This window comes from Cherax quadricarinatus, chromosome 42 (assembly GCF_038502225.1).
Source record: "Cherax quadricarinatus isolate ZL_2023a chromosome 42, ASM3850222v1, whole genome shotgun sequence".
NCBI classification, from domain to species: Eukaryota; Metazoa; Arthropoda; class Malacostraca; order Decapoda; family Parastacidae; genus Cherax; species Cherax quadricarinatus.
This window is the reverse complement of record NC_091333.1, coordinates 22,155,399-22,178,618: the sequence shown is the minus strand read 5'-3', so window position 1 is coordinate 22,178,618 and position 23,220 is coordinate 22,155,399. Positions and strand designations below refer to the sequence as shown.

Below are 23,220 nucleotides of genomic sequence, written 5' to 3'. Positions count from 1 at the left end.
AGAATTCATTTTTTCAAGGCAGATGTTCGGGTCTGTGTTGTTCAGGATATCTTCCCAGCTTGTTTCATTTAGGACATGGTTTACTTGATCCCATTGTATGTTTTTGTTATTGAAATTGAATTTCGTGAAGAGACCTTCATGACTGCTTACATTTTGCTGGTCTGGAGCCCTGTGCATACATGTCTGTACCTCTATTATGTTGTGATCCGAGTGAATTGTCTTTGATACAGTTATATTACATATCAGATCATCATTGCTAGTGACGATGAGGTCCAGCGTATTTTCTAGTCTTGTAGGCTCTACTATTTGCTGGTTTAAGGTGAATTTGTTGCAGAGATTTAATAGTTTGTGTGTGTGTGAATTTTCATCTGAGCTGCCTCCTGGGGTGATCTCTGCTAAAACATGGTTTGCTATACTCCTCCATTTTAGGTGTCTCAGGTTGAAATACTCCTAGTAGTAAGATGTTTGGGGCAGGAGTTGGGAGATTTTCCGGACAGTGGTCAGTTTTCTCAAGCTGCTCCTGGAATTGCTGGGAAGTTGCATCTGGAGGCTTGTATACTACCACAATGACAAGGTTTTGGTTTTCGATCTTTACTGCCAAAACTTCAACTACATCATTTGAGGTGTTTAGTAGTTCTGTACAAATGAACGACTCTGTGACATACAGACCAACCTCCCCTTGATGCCTGTTTAGTCTGTTGCATCGGAATAGGTTATAACCTGGGATCCATATTTCATTATCATAATGATCCTTTATGTGGGTCTCTGTGAATGCTGCAAACATTGCATTTGACTCCGTGAGCAGTCCCTTGATGTAAGGAATTTTGTTGTTTTTTGATGGCTTTAGACCCTGTATGTTTGCAAAGACAACTGTCGTATTGGTGGAATTTAGGGGGGTTTTATTTGCTGGCTTTAATATCTGTTGTTCTGGGGTAGAGGCCAATGTCTGTGCCTCTGCTCCAGAAGTGTTTTCAGGTGGTGTAGGACTATCGTCATTTCTTGCCAGTCTTTTTTCCCTTCTGACCCTAAAAAAGCCTCTGTCCCTGGAGAGGTTGAGGTTCCTCTCTTTTGTTTCCCATAGTCTGGCTGGTCTGTGTCTTCTGGTCCCCTTTAGATGATGTGCCTGGCAGTATGCATTGTAGCATTTTCTTTCATGAATTGATGAGTGACACATTTCTGGGTGAAATAAGTTGCAAGAAAGGAAGTTGCACTCTCCTGTTGTCATGTGGGTGTGGCATTTTTTGGGATGGTCAGAGGTGCATGTCCCACCTGTTTTACCAGATATACCATGCCTGCAGATACCCAAGGCATAGTATTTACATAGATTGTGCTTTTGTTTGCTAGGAATTATTGTAGCTGCATTCACTGATGGTGCATTTATTTTTCCTGTTTCCTCAATATCTTTTACCCCTGTATGGACATCAGTGCTTCCACCAGGTTTTGCTGGTAGTGTGTTGACACTATTTCCTGAGGCCTCATCCCATTTTGATCCATCTCCAGCAGTATCTCTATTTTGAACCTCTGTGGACTGAATAAGATTGTCTTTAGTGTCCTCCAGGACAACACTAGTACCCTCATGAGCTCTATCTTCTAATACATCACTAGGACCCTCTGGAGCACTTTCCTCCAGGACAACACTAGCACCCTCAGTGCTGTCCTCCAGGACAGCACTAGCACCCTCAGGAGCACTTTCTTCCAGGACAACACTAGCACCCTCAGCACTGTCCTCCAGGACAGCACTAGCACCCTCAGGAGCACTGTCCAAGACAGCCCCGTCCCTACCACCCATCTTTTTTTCCCAGCTGTCATACCATATTGACATGTCTTTCAAGAAGGATGTTTTATTGGTGTTCTTGTCTTTTAATATAATGTCATTTCCTCATACAGGTGTATCTCGTTTGGGCAAACCCAAAAACATCTCTGAGTTTGTCAAGTGTGGCCACTAGTTTAAAATCCCTGCATATACTATGGGACCACTGACCACACAGATGGCAAGCAATCCAGGCCTGTCTTCATCCTTTACCCTTTCTGCAGACTACACAGAACTTCATGGTAGTGGTCCTCTTACAATACTGGACAATTCTCTTAGCATAGGTGGACAGCTTTTGTTCATGTGTTGATGTAGATACTGAGTTGTCATTAGTTGATGGTTGCATTAGAGTGGTAAACCTTGTGATACTTTATACAGTTGGCAATGACACTTCGTTGCTTGCTCTAGATACCACTTTAGAGCAGTGCCTTTATTTTTATTTTTTTTTTTTATTATCACACTGGCCGATTCCCACCAAGGCAGGGTGGCCCGAAAAAGAAAAACTTTCACCATCACTCACTCCATCACTGTCTTGCCAGAAGGGTGCTTTACACTACAGTTTTTAAACTGCAACATTAACACCCCTCCTTCAGAGTGCAGGCACTGTACTTCCCATCTCCAGGACACAAGTCCGGCCTGCCGGTTTCCCTGAATCCCTTCATAAATGTTACTTTGCTCACACTCCAACAGCACGTCAAGTATTAAAAACCATTTGTCTCCATTCACTCCTATCAAACACGCTCATGCATGCCTGCTGGAAGTCCAAGCCCCTCGCACACAAAACCTCCTTTACCCCCTCCCTCCAACCTTTCCTAGGCCGACCCCTACCCCGCCTTCCTTCCACTACAGACTGATACACTCTTGAAGTCATTCTGTTTCGCTCCATTCTCTCTTCATGTCCGAACCACCTCAACAACCCTTCCTCAGCCCTCTGGACAACAGTTTTGGTAATCCCGCACCTCCTCCTAACTTCCAAACTACGAATTCTCTGCATTATATTCACACCACACATTGCCCTCAGACATGACATCTCCACTGCCTCCAGCCTTCTCCTCGCTGCAACATTCATCACCCATGCTTCACACCCATATAAGAGCGTTGGTAAAACTATACTCTCATACATTCCCCTCTTTGCCTCCAAGGACAAAGTTCTTTGTCTCCACAGACTCCTAAGTGCACCACTCACTCTTTTTCCCTCATCAATTCTATGATTCACCTCATCTTTCATAGACCCATCCGCTGACACGTCCACTCCCAAATATCTGAATACGTTCACCTCCTCCATACTCTCTCCCTCCAATCTGATATTCAATCTTTCATCACCTAATCTTTTTGTTATCCTCATAACCTTACTCTTTCCTGTATTCACCTTTAATTTTCTTCTTTTGCACACCCTACCAAATTCATCCACCAATCTCTGCAACTTCTCTTCAGAATCTCCCAAGAGCACAGTGTCATCAGCAAAGAGCAGCTGTGACAACTCCCACTTTGTGTGTGATTCTTTATCTTTTAACTCCACGCCTCTTGCCAAGACCCTCGCATTTACTTCTCTTACAACCCCATCTATAAATATATTAAACAACCACGGTGACATCACACATCCTTGTCTAAGGCCTACTTTTACTGGGAAAAAATTTCCCTCTTTCCTACATACTCTAACTTGAGCCTCACTATCCTCGTAAAAACTCTTCACTGCTTTCAGTAACCTACCTCCTACACCATACACTTGCAACATCTGCCACATTGCCCCCCTATCCACCCTGTCGTACGCCTTTTCCAAATCCATAAATGCCACAAAGACCTCTTTAGCCTTATCTAAATACTGTTCACTTATATGTTTCACTGTAAACACCTGGTCCACACACCCCCTACCTTTCCTAAAGCCTCCTTGTTCATCTGCTATCCTATTCTCCGTCTTACTCTTAATTCTTTCAATTATAACTCTACCATACACTTTACCAGGTACACTCAACAGACTTATCCCCCTATAATTTTTGCACTCTCTTTTATCCCCTTTGCCTTTATACAAAGGAACTATGCATGCTCTCTGCCAATCCCTAGGTACCTTACCCTCTTCCCCACATTTATTAAATAATTGCACCAACCACTCCAAAACTATATCCCCACCTGCTTTTAACATTTCTATCTTTATCCCATCAATCCCGGCTGCCTTACCCCCTTTCATTTTACCTACTGCCTCACGAACTTCCCCCACACTCACAACTGGCTCTTCCTCACTCCTACAAGATGTTATTCCTCCTTGCCCTATACACGAAATCACAGCTTCCCTATCTTCATCAACATTTAACAATTCCTCAAAATATTCCCTCCATCTTCCCAATACCTCTAACTCTCCATTTAATAACTCTCCTCTCCTATTTTTAACTGACAAATCCATTTGTTCTCTAGGCTTTCTTTACTTGTTAATCTCACTCCAAAACTTTTTCTTATTTTCAACAAAATTTGTTGATAACATCTCACCCACTCTCTCATTTGCTCTCTTTTTACATTGCTTCACCACTCTCTTAACCTCTCTCTTTTTCTCCATATACTCTTCCCTCCTTGCATCACTTCTACTTTGTAAAAACTTCTCATATGCTAACCTTTTCTCCCTTACTACTCTCTTTACATCATCATTTCACCAATCGCTCCTCTTCCCTCCTGCACCCACTTTCCTGTAACCACAAACTTCTGCTGAACACTCTAACACTACATTTTTAATCCTACCCCATACCTCTTCGACCCCATTGCCTATGCTCTCATTAGCCCATCTATCCTCCAATAGCTGTTTATATCTTACCCTAACTGCCTCCTCTTTTAGTTTATAAACCTTCACCTCTCTCTTCCCTGATGCTTCTATTCTCCTTGTATCCCATCTACCTTTTACTCTCAGTGTAGCTACAACTAGAAAGTGATCTGATATATCTGTGGCCCCTCTATAAACATGTACATCCTGAAGTCTACTCAGCAGTCTTTTATCTACCAGTGCCTTTAATTGTATTTATATATTTTTTATTGACACTCTGACAGTCTCCCATTAAGGCAGGGTGCCCCATAAAAGAAAAACTTTCATCATTCACTCCATCACTTTCTTACCAGAGGCACACTTACACTACATTAACACCCTTCCTTCAGAGTGCCAGCACTGTACTTCCCATCTCCAGGACTCAAGTCCGGCCTGCCGGTTTCCCTGACTCCCTGCATAAATGTTACCTTGCTCACACTCCAACAGCATGTCATGTCCTAAGAACCATTTGTCTCCATTCACTTCTATCTAACACGCTCACACATGCTTGCTGGAAGACAAAGCCCCTCACACACAAAACCTCCTTTACCTCCTCCCTCCAACCTTTCCAACCCCTATCCCGCCTTCCCTCCACTACAGATTTATACACTCTCGAAGTCATTCTATTTAGTTAAAGCCTTTCTACATGCCCAAACCACCTCACCAACCCCTCCTCAGCCCTCTGAATAATAGTTTTGGTAATCCCGCACCTCCTACTAATTTCTAATATATGAATTCTGTGCATTATATTTACACCACACATTGCCCTCAGACATGACATCTCCACTGCCTCTAGCCTTCTTCTTGTTTCAAAATTGACCACCCATGCTTCACACCTATAAAATAACATTGGCATAACTATACTCTCATACATTCCCCTCTTTGCTTCCATGGACAAAGTTCTTTGTCTCCATAGACCCCTCGGTGGACCACTCATCTTTTTCTCCTTATTAATTCTGTGATTCACCTCATCTTTCATAGACCCATCTGCTGACACGTCCAAGCTTAAACATCTAAATACATTCACCTCCTCCACACACTCTTCCTCCAATCTGATATTCAATCTTTAATCACCTGATCTTTTTGTTATCCTCATCATCTTACTCTTTCCTATATTCACTTTTAATTTTCTTCTTTTACATACCCTACCAAACTCATCCACCAACCTCTGCAACTTCTCTTCAGAATCTCCCAAAAGCAGAGTGTATCAGCAAAGAGCAACTGTGACAACTCCTACTTTGTGTTAGATTCTTCATCTTTTAACCCCACACCTCTTGCCAACACCCGAGCATTTACCTTTCTTACAACCCCATCTACAAATATATTGAACAACCATTGTAGGCAGATGGATTTTCGGGATCGTAACACACAGAATACAAAAAGTAATAATGATTAGGGCAAGACCCAGAATCAGCGAGGTCAAAAGCTCAGTGCCCCAAGGCACTGTCCTGGCACCTCTGCTGCTTCTCATCCTCATAGCAAACATAGATAAAAACACCCGGCATACTTTTGTATCATCATTTGCAGATGATACCAAAATAAACATGAAAGTCACTCCCGTAGAGGACACTGAAAAAGTACAGGAAGACATAAGCAGGGTTTTCCAGTGGTCAGTGGAGAACAACATGACTTTCAGTGGTGATAAGTTCCATCTGCTTAGGTATGGAAAGAATGAAGTACTCAAAAGGAACACTATATAAACTATATACACCAAATAGAACGTAAGGAACATGTAAAAGACCTGGGAATATTTATGTCAGCTGCCCTTTCTTTTAACTCTTTCAGGGTTTCGTTTCTTATTGTTGTCATTTTTATTTCTGTACATATCTTTTTTACAATGGAATATTCGTGGCCTTGGAGGCAATCGAGGAGAACTCCAATTGTTGCTTTCCTAGTTGTCCCCAGTATTTCTTGGGTTGCAAAAGCCCAAAATTCGTTCTGCTGCTATTCGCCCTGTTTCAGGCTACTTGCTGATACATTCTTCTGATCCTTTACCTGACAAATCATTTAATGAAAGTGCACTTTTTGTATGCATTGATATACCATATCAACAAATTTTTATTCATTCCCCACTGCATTATACTGCAGCTCGTATTTATTTACACCGATGATTTACAGTTTGCTCTCTTTATCTTTCTCCCTCCCATGCATTCTGTATCTCTGATATTGCATTTTTAATTTCATCTCTACCACCGCCCATATTGTTGTTGGGTGATTTTAACGCTCACCATCACCTGCGGGGGAGGGTCCCACTGCAACTCTCATGGTGATCAGTTGGAGACTTCTCACATCTCATCCTCTTCATGTTTTAAACACAGGTGTTCCTACCCATTTTGACTCTTGTACTCGGTCTCTCTCATGCATTGATCTTTCTATCTGTTCCTTGCTCATTGCACTTGATTTCGAGTGGTCTTTTCTTCCAGATTTACACGATAGTGATCACTTTCCCATCCTTCTTACTTCTGCTACATATGCCCGACCTTTTTGTAGCCCTTGTTGGCAATTTGCTCGAGCAGATTGGGACTTAAACTCCCTCTTACCACCCGTTTTGAGGACCCCCTTTCATCCTCTATTGATGAACTGGCACACCACTTTCCAACCTTGGTCCTAACTGCAGTGATGTGTTCTATCCCCCAAACCTCAGGTAGGCATTCTCAGGCATGCATACCTTGGTGGTCTCTTACATGCGCCTGTGCAGTGTGTTTAAAATGTGCTGCGTGGGGCCATTATCGATATAATCGTACCGCGGAGTGTCTGTTGGATTTCAAGCGGGCAAGGGAAGTTGCTCACCTTGTCATCCACGACGCTGAGTGCACTTGTTGGCGAGACTGCGAGTCTACTATTCACTCATTTTCCCCTATGTGCCCGATTTGGAAAAAGGTGCGGAAATTGTGTGGCAAGTACGTACACTCTGGACCCAGCTCCTGTTTTGCGGGTTGCTGGAGTTGATGTCGTGTAACCCTTTGAAGTTGACACAGCAATCGGGAACTATCTTGTCCGTATCTCCCAAGGGCTTCACCTCTGTCCCTCATTTCTTGCGTCTAAACCTACCAAAGAGCAGTTGCCCTTAGATTTCTCCTCCGATGGGTTGGAGCCGTATAACGTACCCTTTACTCTTCAAGAACTTGAGTCCACGCTTTTCATTTGCTGGCTGTTGGCACTGGGACCTGATGTTATCCACATCACTCTGCTTCAACATCTCCATTCTATGGCCCTTCCTGTTCTTTTACGTCCTTTCAATCTAATTTGGACATGAAGGGTTCTCCCTCAACACTGGAAATCGGCTATTGTACTACCATTTTGTAAACCAGGTGCCTCAGGACTTGACACCTCTCACTATTGTCCCATTGCCCTGACCAGTGTGGTCTGTAAGGTGATGGAACGATTGGTGAATAGATGTCTGATGTGGATCTTAGAGGCACATGATAACCTTTCCAATATGGCTTTCGCAAAAGCAGCTCTACTGTAGACCCCTTGTTCTACTTTTATATGTATATTCGCACTGCCTTTGCTAACAACCACTCTGTCCTAGCAGTATTTTTTGATTTAGAGAAGGCATATGACACCACTTGGAAGTATAACATCTTAGCCTAAGCCCACTCCTTAGGCCTCCACGGTAATCTACCAAACTTCATCACTGCTTTCTTGTCCAATAGACATTTTCAGGTCTGTATTGGCACCTCGCTTTCCTCAGACTTTGTACAAGCTAAGGGAGTTCCACAAGGTTGTGTCCTCAGTACTGTTCTTTTTCTCTTAGCTATAAATGACCTCCCTTCCGTTCTTCCTTTGCATATTTGGTCGTCACTTTACGTTGATGACTTCACTATAGCTTACTCGGGCGCTGACTGTCGATTAGTAGCAGCCTCTCTTCAGGTTGTGATAGACCGAGTCTCCCATTAGACCACTTCTCACGGCTTTAAATTTTCTAGTACAAAAACCCAGTTCCTTACCTTCTCTAGACGTCCTCTTATTCTGGATACTCCCTTATACTTACATGGTTCATGTATTCTGACTTGTGATACAGTCAAGTTTCTGGGCCTGCTCTTTGATCACCAGCCGACATGGAGACCACACATTTCTTTAAAGACAACTTGCCATGGTCGGCTATGTCTCCTCAGAGTTCTCGCTCATCGTTCATGGGTAGCAGATCATCGCACTCTACTCCATTTGCATTCCACCCTAGTCTTGTCCAAGCTGGATTATGGTGACCAAATCTATTCTACAGCCTCTTCCACAACTCTGTCTAAGTTAGATCCCATTCATTGCCTTGGTGCCTTTCGTTCATCCCCTTTTGAGAGCCTCTATGCAGAAGCGAATATTCCATCCTTGTCTGATCGCCATGATGCTCATTGCCTTTACGAATATGTTCGATCTCATGACCTTCACAATCCTTCCGTATATAGGATGGTCACTGATGTTAGTAGACGTTCTTTATTTGTTTGTCGCCCCTGCTTACTCTGCCCCTTTTCTCTTCGCCTCCATTTGCTCTTGTCTTCTCTTTAGTTACCACCTTTCTATGTTCATGTAGCATCGTACTTTTCCCTGCCCCCTTGGGAGGTGCCAGCTTTTCGAGTCTGTTCTTTCCCACTGCCATATACGTGAAAGCCCAACTCCCTATGGAGGCTTCCCTCTCTCTTTTCCTTGACCACTTCTGCTCTCATTCTTATGCCATCGCAGTGCACACCGATGGTTCTAAGTCTTCTGGTGGTGTCAGATTCACAGCAGTGTTTCCGGACAGTGTTGTGCGAGGACATTTATTATCCTCGGCTAGCATTTTTATGGCTGAATTATATGCCATTCTTGTAGCACTTATGCCTGTGTCACCATTTGTGGTCGTTTCAGACTCCCTTAGTGCTTTACAGGCTATACGAAAATTTGATACACCTCACCCCGTAGTTCTTCATATCCAACTTTGACTATGCCGTATCTCTAGCAAACACAAAGATATTGTTTTTTGCTGGGTCCCTGGTCATGTTGGCATACAGGGCAATGAACAGGCATACACTGCTGTGCGGTCAGCAGTACATGTACATGACCTCCCAGTTTCATATAGAGGTGTTCCATTCACAGACTATTTCGCTGAAATTGCTGCCCACCTTCGCACCAGTTGGCAACAACGTTGGTCTGATCTGCTCCATAACAAACTTCATTCTATTAAATCGAGTATAGGTTTCCGGTCATCTTCTTGTCATCAGTGTCGGGGTTGGGAGATTTCTCTCTCCCATCTTCGCATTGGCCACACTCGTCTTGCTCACAGGTATCTCATGGAGAGGCGCCCTGTTTCCTCTGTGAGAATTGTCACGTTCCAGTATCTGTTAGCCACATTCTGTTGGATTGTCCACTATCATCGAGCACGCAGAATTTACCTCCAACGTCGTCTCCTCTCTGCTGCCCTTTCTTTACCTTCCCTTCTTTGTTGATGAACCCTTCTTTAATCCAGACTCTCTCATTGACTTTTGACAGCGACTGATTTACTACACAAACTCTGATGATTCCTCTAGCACTCTCCTCTGTCCTTTCTACCTTAATCTCTTGCTACCCTTTACCCCTGCACTATCCACTGCCCTGCTTCACTCCATACCCTAATAATCATCCCTCTCCCTCTTGCCACCCATTTCTCCTGCATCCTTCCCTGCCCTGCTGCTCTGTGTAACCCTTGTGGTTTAGCGCTCCTTTTGATTATAATAATAATCATCTTCAATATCACTTATATCATTGTGAATGACCATAAGTCAAACTTATCCCCACTGTCATCATTGGTGCCCAAACTATGGAAGAATGTTAGTTTACATTTATGTTGTGTTGTGAGATCCCTCTGAGGCCAGTGGTAGAGGATTGCAGATCATCAGGGTTTTCAGCACTATTCTTAGCATTTTCCCTGTTACTTTCAGTCAACTTCATCTGAGATCCATAGAGCTCTATTCTAGAATCACTATCTTCACTATCAGAATTGTCTTCTGTGAACAATAAAACGTAAATCTGCTTGGGAGTAAGAGTATTTGATCTATGTACCATGGTAGGCCAGCATACTATTCCCATGATGCACTGTGGGAGTCAGGATTTTTTGTATACTAAACACACCCACCTCACAGACCCATTTTCTTAAGTCTAGGCCTGCCAGGCCTCTTGTGCTAAATTTGAAGGCTCTGTGATTTGTATAGATCTACAGCACGAACACTGATCCCAGTCATGTAGATCTTCAAGGCCAAAAATTTAAGAGTTAAAGAACAAGAAACCACGAAAGGAGAATGTGTAAAACAAAAGCCCCTGAATCAGAAACATGTACAATACATGCTGTATACATGTGCAGTATACTGTATATACTGTAATATATACATGTGTATACTATATATGTATGTGTTATTTTATATATTACTTTGTGATGACTGGAAGTTCATACAGTAATCTTAGGGAGTTATATTTAATTTTATTGGATAATTTAAACTTTTATCGTATAAACCCAGTATAAATTATAATGAATGATTTTAAGTGAATAAACAGAAGAATGGTTGGGGACTAACTGTAGTTCATGTGGGTAGCAGGCCCAGTGCTGTACCATTCAGCTATGAGACTTCTAATAAAATTATTTTGTAACCAGCACTTCTGTGGCATGGTTGCATCATCTGTCACCAACTGTGATGCTACTGGCTTATTCCTTGCCCCCACAGCTTTCAAGGTACATCTGTTCTCATACCCCTCAAAGCCATATAGTCTATAAATGCAAGATAAGTTGTAATGAACAACTGTCAGTGGCTTAATGGTAAAGTGCTGGGCCTGTTACTTTCATGACCCACTGCTTGAGTCCCTCTTCTTTCTTCCTTTATGGTACTGTGCGATTTACTGTGATGCAGTCAGACAATGTCTAACTTTTTTGTTTTTTTGTGGCAGGTCTTTATTTGCGTGGACTAAACCTGTCATTTCGACGGCTGAGTTTTTCTCAGGTAACTTTGCTCTACCAGAGGTTCAGAAACTACTATGAGGAATGTTATGCACCTCACAACAGTCACTTACAGCAACACACAGATATTCAGGTAACATGAAAATTATTTCTATTATACAAATCCATTACTAACATTGTAAGAGAATAACAAAAGCACAGTAAGATTGGTAAGGTGTATCTCAAATCAGTCAGTCATATGTTGTTTCCACAATAAAAATATAGTGTATTGACAATGACAATGTTTATTTCCTTGTAAAGCTTACAATGTGTGGTTTACATATTATAAAGTATACTAATTACAAAGAAGGCCATTAGCATGCCTAGGCATTTTGGGCGGATTAATACTAATTTTTTTATTTTTTTATTATCACACCGGCCGATTCCCACCAAGGCAGGGTGGCCCGAAAAAGAAAAACTTTCACCATCATTCACTCCATCACTGTCTTGCCAGAAGGGTGCTTTACACTACAGTTTTTAAACTGCAACATTAACACCCCTCCTTCAGAGTGCAGGCACTGTACTTCCCATCTCCAGGACTCAAGTCCGGCCTGCCGGTTTCCCTGAATCCCTTCATAAATGTTACTTTGCTCACACTCCAACAGCACGTCAAGTATTAAAAACCATTTGTCTCCATTCACTCCTATCAAACACGCTCACGCATGCCTGCTGGAAGTCCAAGCCCCTCGCACACAAAACCTCCTTTACCCCCTCCCTCCAACCCTTCCTAGGCCGACCCCTACCCCGCCTTCCTTCCACTACAGACTGATACACTCTTGAAGTCATTCTGTTTCGCTCCATTCTCTCTACATGTCCGAACCACCTCAACAACCCTTCCTCAGCCCTCTGGACAACAGTTTTGGTAATCCCGCACCTCCTCCTAACTTCCAAACTACGAATTCTCTGCATTATATTCACACCACACATTGCCCTCAGACATGACATCTCCACTGCCTCCAGCCTTCTCCTCGCTGCAACATTCATCACCCACGCTTCACACCCATATAAGAGCGTTGGTAAAACTATACTCTCATACATTCCCCTCTTTGCCTCCAAGGACAAAGTTCTTTGTTTCCACAGACTCCTAAGTGCACCACTCACTCTTTTTCCCTCATCAATTCTATGATTCACCTCATCTTTCATAGACCCATCCGCTGACACGTCCACTCCCAAATATCTGAATACGTTCACCTCCTCCATACTCTCTCCCTCCAATCTGATATTCAATCTTTCATCACCTAATCTTTTTGTTATCCTCATAACCTTACTCTTTCCTGTATTCACCTTTAATTTTCTTCTTTTGCACACCCTACCAAATTCATCCACCAATCTCTGCAACTTCTCTTCAGAATCTCCCAAGAGCACAGTGTCATCAGCAAAGAGCAGCTGTGACAACTCCCACTTTGTGTGTGATTCTTTATCTTTTAACTCCACGCCTCTTGCCAAAACCCTCGCATTTACTTCTCTTACAACCCCATCTATAAATATATTAAACAACCACGGTGACATCACACATCCTTGTCTAAGGCCTACTTTTACTGGGAAAAAATTTCCCTCTTTCCTACATACTCTAACTTGAGCCTCACTATCCTCGTAAAAACTCTTCACTGCTTTCAGTAACCTACCTCCTACACCATACACTTGCAACATCTGCCACATTGCCCCCCTATCCACCCTGTCATACGCCTTTTCCAAATCCATAAATACCACAAAGACCTCTTTAGCCTTATCTAAATACTGTTCACTTATATGTTTCACTGTAAACACCTGGTCCACACACCCCCTACCTTTCCTAAAGCCTCCTTGTTCATCTGCTATCCTATTCTCCGTCTTACTCTTAATTCTTTCAATTATAACTCTACCATACACTTTACCAGGTACACTCAACAGACTTATCCCCCTATAATTTTTGCACTCTCTTTTATCCCCTTTGCCTTTATACAAAGGAACTATGCATGCTCTCTGCCAATCCCTAGGTACCTTACCCTCTTCCATACATTTATTAAATAATTGCACCAACCACTCCAAAACTATATCCCCACCTGCTTTTAACATTTCTATCTTTATCCCATCAATCCCGGCTGCCTTACCCCCTTTCATTTTACCTACTGCCTCACGAACTTCCCCCACACTCACAACTGGCTCTTCCTCACTCCTACAAGATGTTATTCCTCCTTGCCCTATACACGAAATCACAGCTTCCCTATCTTCATCAACATTTAACAATTCCTCAAAATATTCCTTCCATCTTCCCAATACCTCTAACTCTCCATTTAATAACTCTCCTCTCCTATTTTTAACTGACAAATCCATTTGTTCTCTAGGCTTTCTTAACTTGTTAATCTCACTCCAAAACTTTTTCTTATTTTCAACAAAATTTGTTGATAACATCTCACCCACTCTCTCATTTGCTCTCTTTTTACATTGCTTCACCACTCTCTTAACTTCTCTCTTTTTCTCCATATACTCTTCCCTCCTTGCATCACTTCTACTTTGTAAAAACTTCTCATATGCTAACTTTTTCTCCCTTACTACTCTCTTTACATCATCATTCCACCAATCGCTCCTCTTCCCTCCTGCACCCACTTTCCTGTAACCACAAACTTCTGCTGAACACTCTAACACTACATTTTTAAACCTACCCCATACCTCTTCGACCCCATTGCCTATGCTCTCATTAGCCCATCTATCCTCCAATAGCTGTTTATATCTTACCCTAACTGCCTCCTCTTTTAGTTTATAAACCTTCACCTCTCTCTTCCCTGATGCTTCTATTCTCCTTGTATCCCATCTACCTTTTACTCTCAGTATAGCTACAACTAGAAAGTGATCTGATATATCTGTGGCCCCTCTATAAACATGTACATCCTGAAGTCTACTCAACAGTCTTTTATCTACCAATACATAATCCAACAAACTACTGTCATTTCGCCCTACATCATATCGTGTATACTTATTTATCCTCTTTTTCTTAAAATATGTATTACCTATAACTAAACCCCTTTCTATACAAAGTTCAATCAAAGGGCTCCCATTATCATTTACACCTGGCACCCCAAACTTACCTACCACACCCTCTCTAAAAGTTTCTCCTACTTTAGCATTCAAGTCCCCTACCACAATTACTCTCTCACTTGGTTCAAAGGCTCCTATACATTCACTTAACATCTCCCAAAATCTCTCTCTCTCCTCTGCATTCCTCTCTTCTCCAGGTGCATACACGCTTATTATGACCCACTTCTCGCATCCAACCTTTACTTTAATCCACATAATTCTTGAATTTACACATTCATATTCTCTTTTCTCCTTCCATAACTGATCATTTAACATTACTGCTACCCCTTCCTTTGCTCTAACTCTCTCAGATACTCCAGATTTAATCCCATTTATTTCCCCCCACTGAAACTCTCCTACCCCCTTCAGCTTTGTTTCGCTTAGGGCCAGGACATCCAACTTCTTTTCATTCATAACATCAGCAATCATCTGTTTCTTGTCATCCGCACTACATCCACGCACATTTAAGCAACCCAGTTTTATAAAGTTTTTCTTCTTCTCTTTTTTAGTAATTGTATACAGGAGAAGGGGTTACTAGCCCATTGCTCCCGGCATTACTAATTCTTACTCTATATTGATATAGGTTATGGAGCAGTACATTTGAACATACATTATTAGATACATACATAATTAGATACATAATTAGATTTATAATAGGTAGTATAAACATATAACAATACCAAAAGTGGTAAATTTAGTAATGGGATTGGATTTGCCTTGGCATGACACACTGTTTCTATTAAAGCTCCTATATTGGAAGAGTATCTTATGCAAGCTTAGTAGGACTAAATTAAGATTTAATAGGCAATAGATGTACAGATGCAGTTATAATAAACAGTCCACACATTCCTAGTGACATAACCCAAGCACAGTGCAAAGAAACTGCTATCAGGATAATACAGAACCACGTACAAGTCATCGTGCAAAACAATGAAATCAAAGAAACACATTTGCTAGGAAAACCAGGTAGTAAACACAGTACAGTGGACCCCCGGTTAACGATATTTTTTCACTCCAGAAGTATGTTCAGGTGCCAGTACTGACCGAATTTGTTCCCATAAGAAATATTGTGAAGTAGATTAGTCCATTTCAGACCCCCAAACATACACGTACAAACGCACTTACATAATTGGTCGCATTCGGAGGTAATCGTTATGCGGGGGTCCACTGTATAATGATCAGACTTCATTCATATGATAAAAGAAAGGACCTAATTAAATCAGCAATTACAATGAAAAATGGAGTGTACATAAATGAGTGTCTAACAAGAAAACGTCAAAACCTTCAGTTCAGGTTGAGAAAACTTAAACAGGAAAACAAAATACATCAGTGTTTCACTCGAGATGGGAAAATACTAGTAAGGAAAACATCAACAGGACAACAATATACCATCTCAAACGAACAGGATTTCTCTACCTTCCTTAGAAAAGTTGACATTTCTGTAACAGATTAGATATGTGCCCTTAATACATATATACGTGTGGTGCATATAGTGTACCTTACTATTATATTGTGCATTATTATTTTTGTTATTTTTCATCACTAGCTAATACCAACTACCTCCAATACTTTATACTTCTTTCTTACTGCTATTAATTGCTCATAATTTTGTGTTACAAGTCAAATCTTACTCCTAATTAATATTATTAATTGTTCTTACCTGTCCATTTAATTTTGTTTACCACTACTTGTTTTTTAGTCACTTTTTATTGTGTGTGCAATTAGTGTATATTCCAATTACTTTTTTTGCAAGTCCCAAAACTATCTTTTGCTAGCTAGTACCAACTACCTCATTTTTTTTTTACTTTTTATTGTGCAATAACTGCTCAACTTATTTAATATTACAAATCAGATCTTACTCCTAAACCAATATTATATAAGTGACTATCTGTCCATTTAACTTTGTACACCATTACTTAATTTAGTCCCTTATATATTTTCTCCTTTATTTTTAGCTTTATATAACTATCTTAGTTCATATATTCACAATTGTTAAAATAATCAAGGTGCTATTCTCAGGTGCTAAAGTGTAATAAGTTCACTATTTTGCCATTATATTCCAAAACTCATTTATTTGATTACCACTTTATTGTTCACCACAACTTATATTAGTCCCTTTTATATTGTTTTCCCTAATTCTAACTTTAAAGAATTACCTTTAGAGAACTACCTACTATCATATTCCCAAGCTCCATTATTTGATCATCACAGCAACCACCCAGGGAAGTACTACCGTCCTGCCAGATGACTGTGAAACAAAAACCTGTAACTGTTTTGCATGATGGTAGGATTGCTGGTTTCTTTTTCTGTCTCATAAACATGCTAAGATAACAGGGATATCTTGCTACTCCTACTTACACTTTGGTCACACTTCACAGACACGCACATGCATATATATATATACATACATCTAGGTTTTTCTCCTTTTTCTAAATAGCTCTTGTTCTTTTTATTTCTTCTATTGTCCATGGGGAAGTGGAAAAGAATCTTTCCTCCGTAAGCCATGCGTGTCGTATGAGGCGACTAAAATGCCGGGAGCAATGGGCTAGTAACCCCTTCTCCTGTATACAATTACTAAAAAAGAGAAGAAGAAAAACTTTATAAAACTGGGATGCTTAAATGTGCGTGGATGTAGTGCGGATGACAAGAAACAGATGATTGCTGATGTTATGAATGAAAAGAAGTTGGATGTCCTGGCCCTAAGCGAAACAAAGCTGAAGGGGGTAGGAGAGTTTCAGTGGGGGGAAATAAATGGGATTAAATCTGGAGTATCTGAGAGAGTTAGAGCAAAGGAAGGGGTAGCAGTAATGTTAAATGATCAGTTATGGAAGGAGAAAAGAGAATATGAATGTGTAAATTCAAGAATTATGTGGATTAAAGTAAAGGTTGGATGCGAGAAGTGGGTCATAATAAGCGTGTATGCACCTGGAGAAGAGAGGAATGCAGAGGAGAGAGAGAGATTTTGGGAGATGTTAAGTGAATGTATAGGAGCCTTTGAACCAAGTGAGAGAGTAATTGTGGTAGGGGACTTGAATGCTAAAGTAGGAGAAACTTTTAGAGAGGGTGTGGTAGGTAAGTTTGGGGTGCCAGGTGTAAATGATAATGGGAGCCCTTTGATTGAACTTTGTATAGAAAGGGGTTTAGTTATAGGTAATACATATTTTAAGAAAAAGAGGATAAATAAGTATACACGATATGATGTAGGGCGAAATGACAGTAGTTTGTTGGATTATGTATTGGTAGATAAAAGACTGTTGAGTAGACTTCAGGATGTACATGTTTATAGAGGGGCCACAGATATATCAGATCACTTTCTAGTTGTAGCTACACTGAGAGTAAAAGGTAGATGGGATACAAGGAGAATAGAAGCATCAGGGAAGAGAGAGGTGAAGGTTTATAAACTAAAAGAGGAGGCAGTTAGGGTAAGATATAAACAGCTATTGGAGGATAGATGGGCTAATGAGAGCATAGGCAATGGGGTCGAAGAGGTATGGGGTAGGTTTAAAAATGTAGTGTTAGAGTGTTCAGCAGAAGTTTGTGGTTACAGGAAAGTGGGTGCAGGAGGGAAGAGGAGCGATTGGTGGAATGATGATGTAAAGAGAGTAGTAAGGGAGAAAAAGTTAGCATATGAGAAGTTTTTACAAAGTAGAAGTGATGCAAGGAGGGAAGAGTATATGGAGAAAAAGAGAGAAGTTAAGAGAGTGGTGAAGCAATGTAAAAAGAGAGCAAATGAGAGAGTGGGTGAGATGTTATCAACAAATTTTGTTGAAAATAAGAAAAAGTTTTGGAGTGAGATTAACAAGTTAAGAAAGCCTAGAGAACAAATGGATTTGTCAGTTAAAAATAGGAGAGGAGAGTTATTAAATGGAGAGTTAGAGGTATTGGGAAGATGGAAGGAATATTTTGAGGAATTGTTAAATGTTGATGAAGATAGGGAAGCTGTGATTTCGTGTATAGGGCAAGGAGGAATAACATCTTGTAGGAGTGAGGAAGAGCCAGTTGTGAGTGTGGGGGAAGTTCGTGAGGCAGTAGGTAAAATGAAAGGGGGTAAGGCAGCCGGGATTGATGGGATAAAGATAGAAATGTTAAAAGCAGGTGGGGATATAGTTTTGGAGTGGTTGGTGCAATTATTTAATAAATGTATGGAAGAGGGTAAGGTACCTAGGGATTGGCAGAGAGCATGCATAGTTCCTTTGTATAAAGGCAAAGGGGATAAAAGAGAGTGCAAAAATTATAGGGGGATAAGTCTGTTGAGTGTACCTGGTAAAGTGTATGGTAGAGTTATAATTGAAAGAATTAAGAGTAAGACGGAGAATAGGATAGCAGATGAACAAGGAGGCTTTAGGAAAGGTAGGGGGTGTGTGGACCAGGTGTTTACAGTGAAACATATAAGTGAACAGTATTTAGATAAGGCTAAAGAGGTCTTTGTGGCATTTATGGATTTGGAAAAGGCGTATGACAGGGTGGATAGGGGGGCAATGTGGCAGATGTTGCAAGTGTATGGTGTAGGAGGTAGGTTACTGAAAGCAGTGAAGAGTTTTTACGAGGATAGTGAGGCTCAAGTTAGAGTATGTAGGAAAGAGGGAAATTTTTTTCCAGTAAAAGTAGGCCTTAGACAAGGATGTGTGATGTCACCGTGGTTGTTTAATATAATTATAGATGGGGTTGTAAGAGAAGTAAATGCGAGGGTCTTGGCAAGAGGCGTGGAGTTAAAAGATAAAGAATCACACACAAAGTGGGAGTTGTCACAGCTGCTCTTTGCTGATGACACTGTGCTCTTGGGAGATTCTGAAGAGAAGTTGCAGAGATTGGTGGATGAATTTGGTAGGGTGTGCAAAAGAAGAAAATTAAAGGTGAATACAGGAAAGAGTAAGGTTATGAGGATAACAAAAAGATTAGGTGATGAAAGATTGAATATCAGATTGGAGGGAGAGAGTATGGAGGAGGTGAACGTATTCAGATATTTGGGAGTGGACGTGTCAGCGGATGGGTCTATGAAAGATGAGGTGAATCATAGAATTGATGAGGGAAAAAGAGTGAGTGGTGCACTTAGGAGTCTGTGGAGACAAAGAACTTTGTCCTTGGAGGCAAAGAGGGGAATGTATGAGAGTATAGTTTTACCAACGCTCTTATATGGGTGTGAAGCGTGGGTGATGAATGTTGCAGCGAGGAGAAGGCTGGAGGCAGTGGAGATGTCATGTCTGAGGGCAATGTGTGGTGTGAATATAATGCAGAGAATTCGTAGTTTGGAAGTTAGGAGGAGGTGCGGGATTACCAAAACTGTTGTCCAGAGGGCTGAGGAAGGGTTGTTGAGGTGGTTCGGACATGTAGAGAGAATGGAGCGAAACAGAATGACTTCAAGAGTGTATCAGTCTGTAGTGGAAGGAAGGCGGGGTAGGGGTCGGCCTAGGAAGGGTTGGAGGGAGGGGGTAAAGGAGGTTTTGTGTGCGAGGGGCTTGGACTTCCAGCAGGCATGCGTGAGCGTGTTTGATAGGAGTGAATGGAGACAAATGGTTTTTAATACTTGACGTGCTGTTGGAGTGTGAGCAAAGTAACATTTATGAAGGGATTCAGGGAAACCGGCAGGCCGGACTTGAGTCCTGGAGATGGGAAGTACAGTGCCTGCACTCTGAAGGAGGGGTGTTAATGTTGCAGTTTAAAAACTGTAGTGTAAAGCACCCTTCTGGCAAGACAGTGATGGAGTGAATGATGGTGAAAGTTTTTCTTTTTCGGGCCACCCTGCCTTGGTGGGAATCGGCCGGTGTGATAATAAAAAAAAAAAAAAAAAAAATTATTTTAGTCCCTTTTATATTGTCTCCTTTATTTTAGCTTTAAAAAAAACTACCTTAGCTCATTATTTTTACATTTGTTAAATAATTCAGGTGCTATTTTTTAGCTTTAGACTATTTACTTTGTTTTATACTTAATTCTAACTATAGATTCACTACAAATCTTATGATTACAAGCATTGATCCTGATACCAACCTCTTATTTAATGACTTAAATGAATCAAACAGTTACTGTAATTACTACACAGCAGAACAATCAAAGGCACTCCTCAGAGCCAACAACAACATAACTGTCTTTAACTACAATATCAGATCTTTAAGCAAGCATTACGATGACCTCATAGCATTACTAAATTCCTTGCATTCCAATATGTCCATCATTACACTAACTGAAACCTGGCTATAGCCTGATACTACAGATGTCTATGCCTATGCCATTCCTGGTTACACAGCCATACACAACTGTAGGCCAGACCAACAAGGGGGTGGTACAGCTATGTACTACTCAGACCAACTAGAATGTATCACTAATACTTGCACAAGGGATGAACATGAGGAATATATAATAGCTAAATTCAAATCCAAATACCTACAAAAACCTCTCACATTGATAAACATCTACAGAGTTCCACAGTCAAACATTAGCCAATTTAGTCAAAACCTAGGAAGTATGATAAGTGATGCACGCATGAACAAAGATCACTTACTACTCTCAGGTGACTTCAATATAAATCTCCTGCAAGACCAGGACCCACACGTTACTGAATTCACAAACACTATGAGTAACTGCATGTTGCTACCAACAGTAACAAAACCTACAAGAGTTACAGAGACTAGTGTTTCCCTACTTGACCACATCTGGACCAACACCATATCCCCTTTAAAATCAGGCATATTTACAGATAATACCACAGACCACTACACTACTTTCCTCATAACAACTCTTGGTAAATTATCCCAAGACACTACTAAAGTCACCTTCAGACTTCACAATGAGGCAGCCATTAATAACTTCACAACAGCAGTAACAAACATTGACTGGCACACTGAGCTAGAAATCTATACAGATATTGACGAATGTATTAATAATTTTCTAAAAAAGACCCAATACCTCTATAACAAGCACTGCCCTAAAAACTAAACAGATGACAGCTAAGAGACTGAACAGTCCCTGGCTAACACCCAGCATTCTCAAATCCATAAATACAAAACACCTATACAAAAAACAGTACAGAATGGGTCACATAACCAGAGACCAAACAAAACGTTACTCGTCAATCCTAACCAGCCTGATAAGAAGGGCAAAAAAATTGTATTATGAGAACAGATTATCCAATTTACGAGGTGATATAAAAAAGACCTGGAAAACCCTATCAGAAATTCTAGGAACAAAAATGATATCACGAAATAGCGAAATAAAATTAGCAAAATCAGATGAACCCCAACTCCCACCAACAGAAACAGCAAACAGACTCAATGATTTCTTCTCCACTATAGGACAAAACCTTGCCAATAAAATCCCAAGCTCAGATACCCCACCAAATGACTACCTCACTGGCAACTACCCGAACACACTGTTCCTAGCTCTGACTAACCCATACAAAGTCTCCCTTATTATCAACACACTAAAAAACAAGGCTGGAGATTTAAATACCTTACCACCCTTTATATACAAAAACGTGTCACAAGTGCTATCACCAATCATTGCAACACTCTTTAACAAATCCATTGAATCCTCCACCTTCCCTACAGTTCTCAAAATAGCAAGGGTCACCCCGATCCATAAAGGAGGAGACCAAACAGAGTTGAATAACTATAGGCCAATATCCAACTTACACCCTCTCTCAAAAATCTTCGAAAAATTAATTCATAAACAAATCTACTCCTACCTCATCTCCCAAAACATACTCAACCCCTGCCAATTTGGATTCAGGCCTAATAAAAATACTAATGATGCTATTATACACATGCTAGAACATATATACACTGCAATAAAGAAAAAAAGAAGTCCCACTGGGGATCTTCAATGACTTACATAAAGCTTTTGATACAGTTGACCATGACTTGCTCCACATAAAATTGTCACACTATGGTATAAGAGGGCACTCTCTCAACTACCTCAAGTCATACCTCAGCAACAGAAGCCAATATGTGTACACAAATGGGGCAAACTCTTCCGCACAACCAATTACAGTTGGTGTCCCACAGGGAAGTGTCCTTGGCCCTCTTCTCTTTCTCCTATACATAAATGACGTACCAAATGCTTTGCAATTACTCAAACCCACACTATTTGCAGATGACACTACATACGTCTTCTCTCACCCGAGCCCAGTCATGCTAGCCAATACTGTAAATGCTGAATTACAGAAAATATCTACCTGGATGAGGACTAACAAACTTAGACTAAACATTGACAAAACCTACTTCATTCAGTTTGGTAACAGAGCTACAGATGTCCCTCTTAACATAATGATAAACGGATCACCTATCACAAAGCTAACAGAGGGAAAATTCTTAGGAATCCACCTTGATAATAGACTCAAATTTCATACACATATACAACAAATTTCTAAGAAAATTTCCAAGACTGTAGGCATACTATCGAAGATACGGTACTATGTTCCACAGTCAGCCCTCCTGGCCCTATATCACTCTCTTATTTACCCCTATCTCACCTATGGAATTTGTGCATGGGGCTCAACAACAATTAACCATCTCAGACCACTAATTACCCAACAAAAGGCTGCAGTCAGAATGATAACAAATTCCCACTACAGGCAGCACACTCCACCAATATTCAAAACACTAAACCTACTCACCATACAAAACATCCATACTTATTACT

At 40.9% G+C, this 23,220-nt stretch overlaps 1 protein-coding gene across 6 annotated transcripts in view; it reads left to right on the top strand.

Annotated features, from left to right (window-relative positions):
- Positions 1-23,220, top strand: part of ida (anaphase promoting complex subunit 5 ida) — a 348,644-nt gene that overhangs the window by 113,198 nt on the left and 212,226 nt on the right. For all 6 annotated transcript variants that reach the window (XM_070093406.1, XM_070093405.1, XM_070093407.1 and 3 more), the window contains one exon: positions 11,484-11,626. In XM_070093406.1, the coding sequence (XP_069949507.1) occupies positions 11,484-11,626 (143 nt within the window). The remainder of the gene's footprint in view (positions 1-11,483; positions 11,627-23,220) is intronic.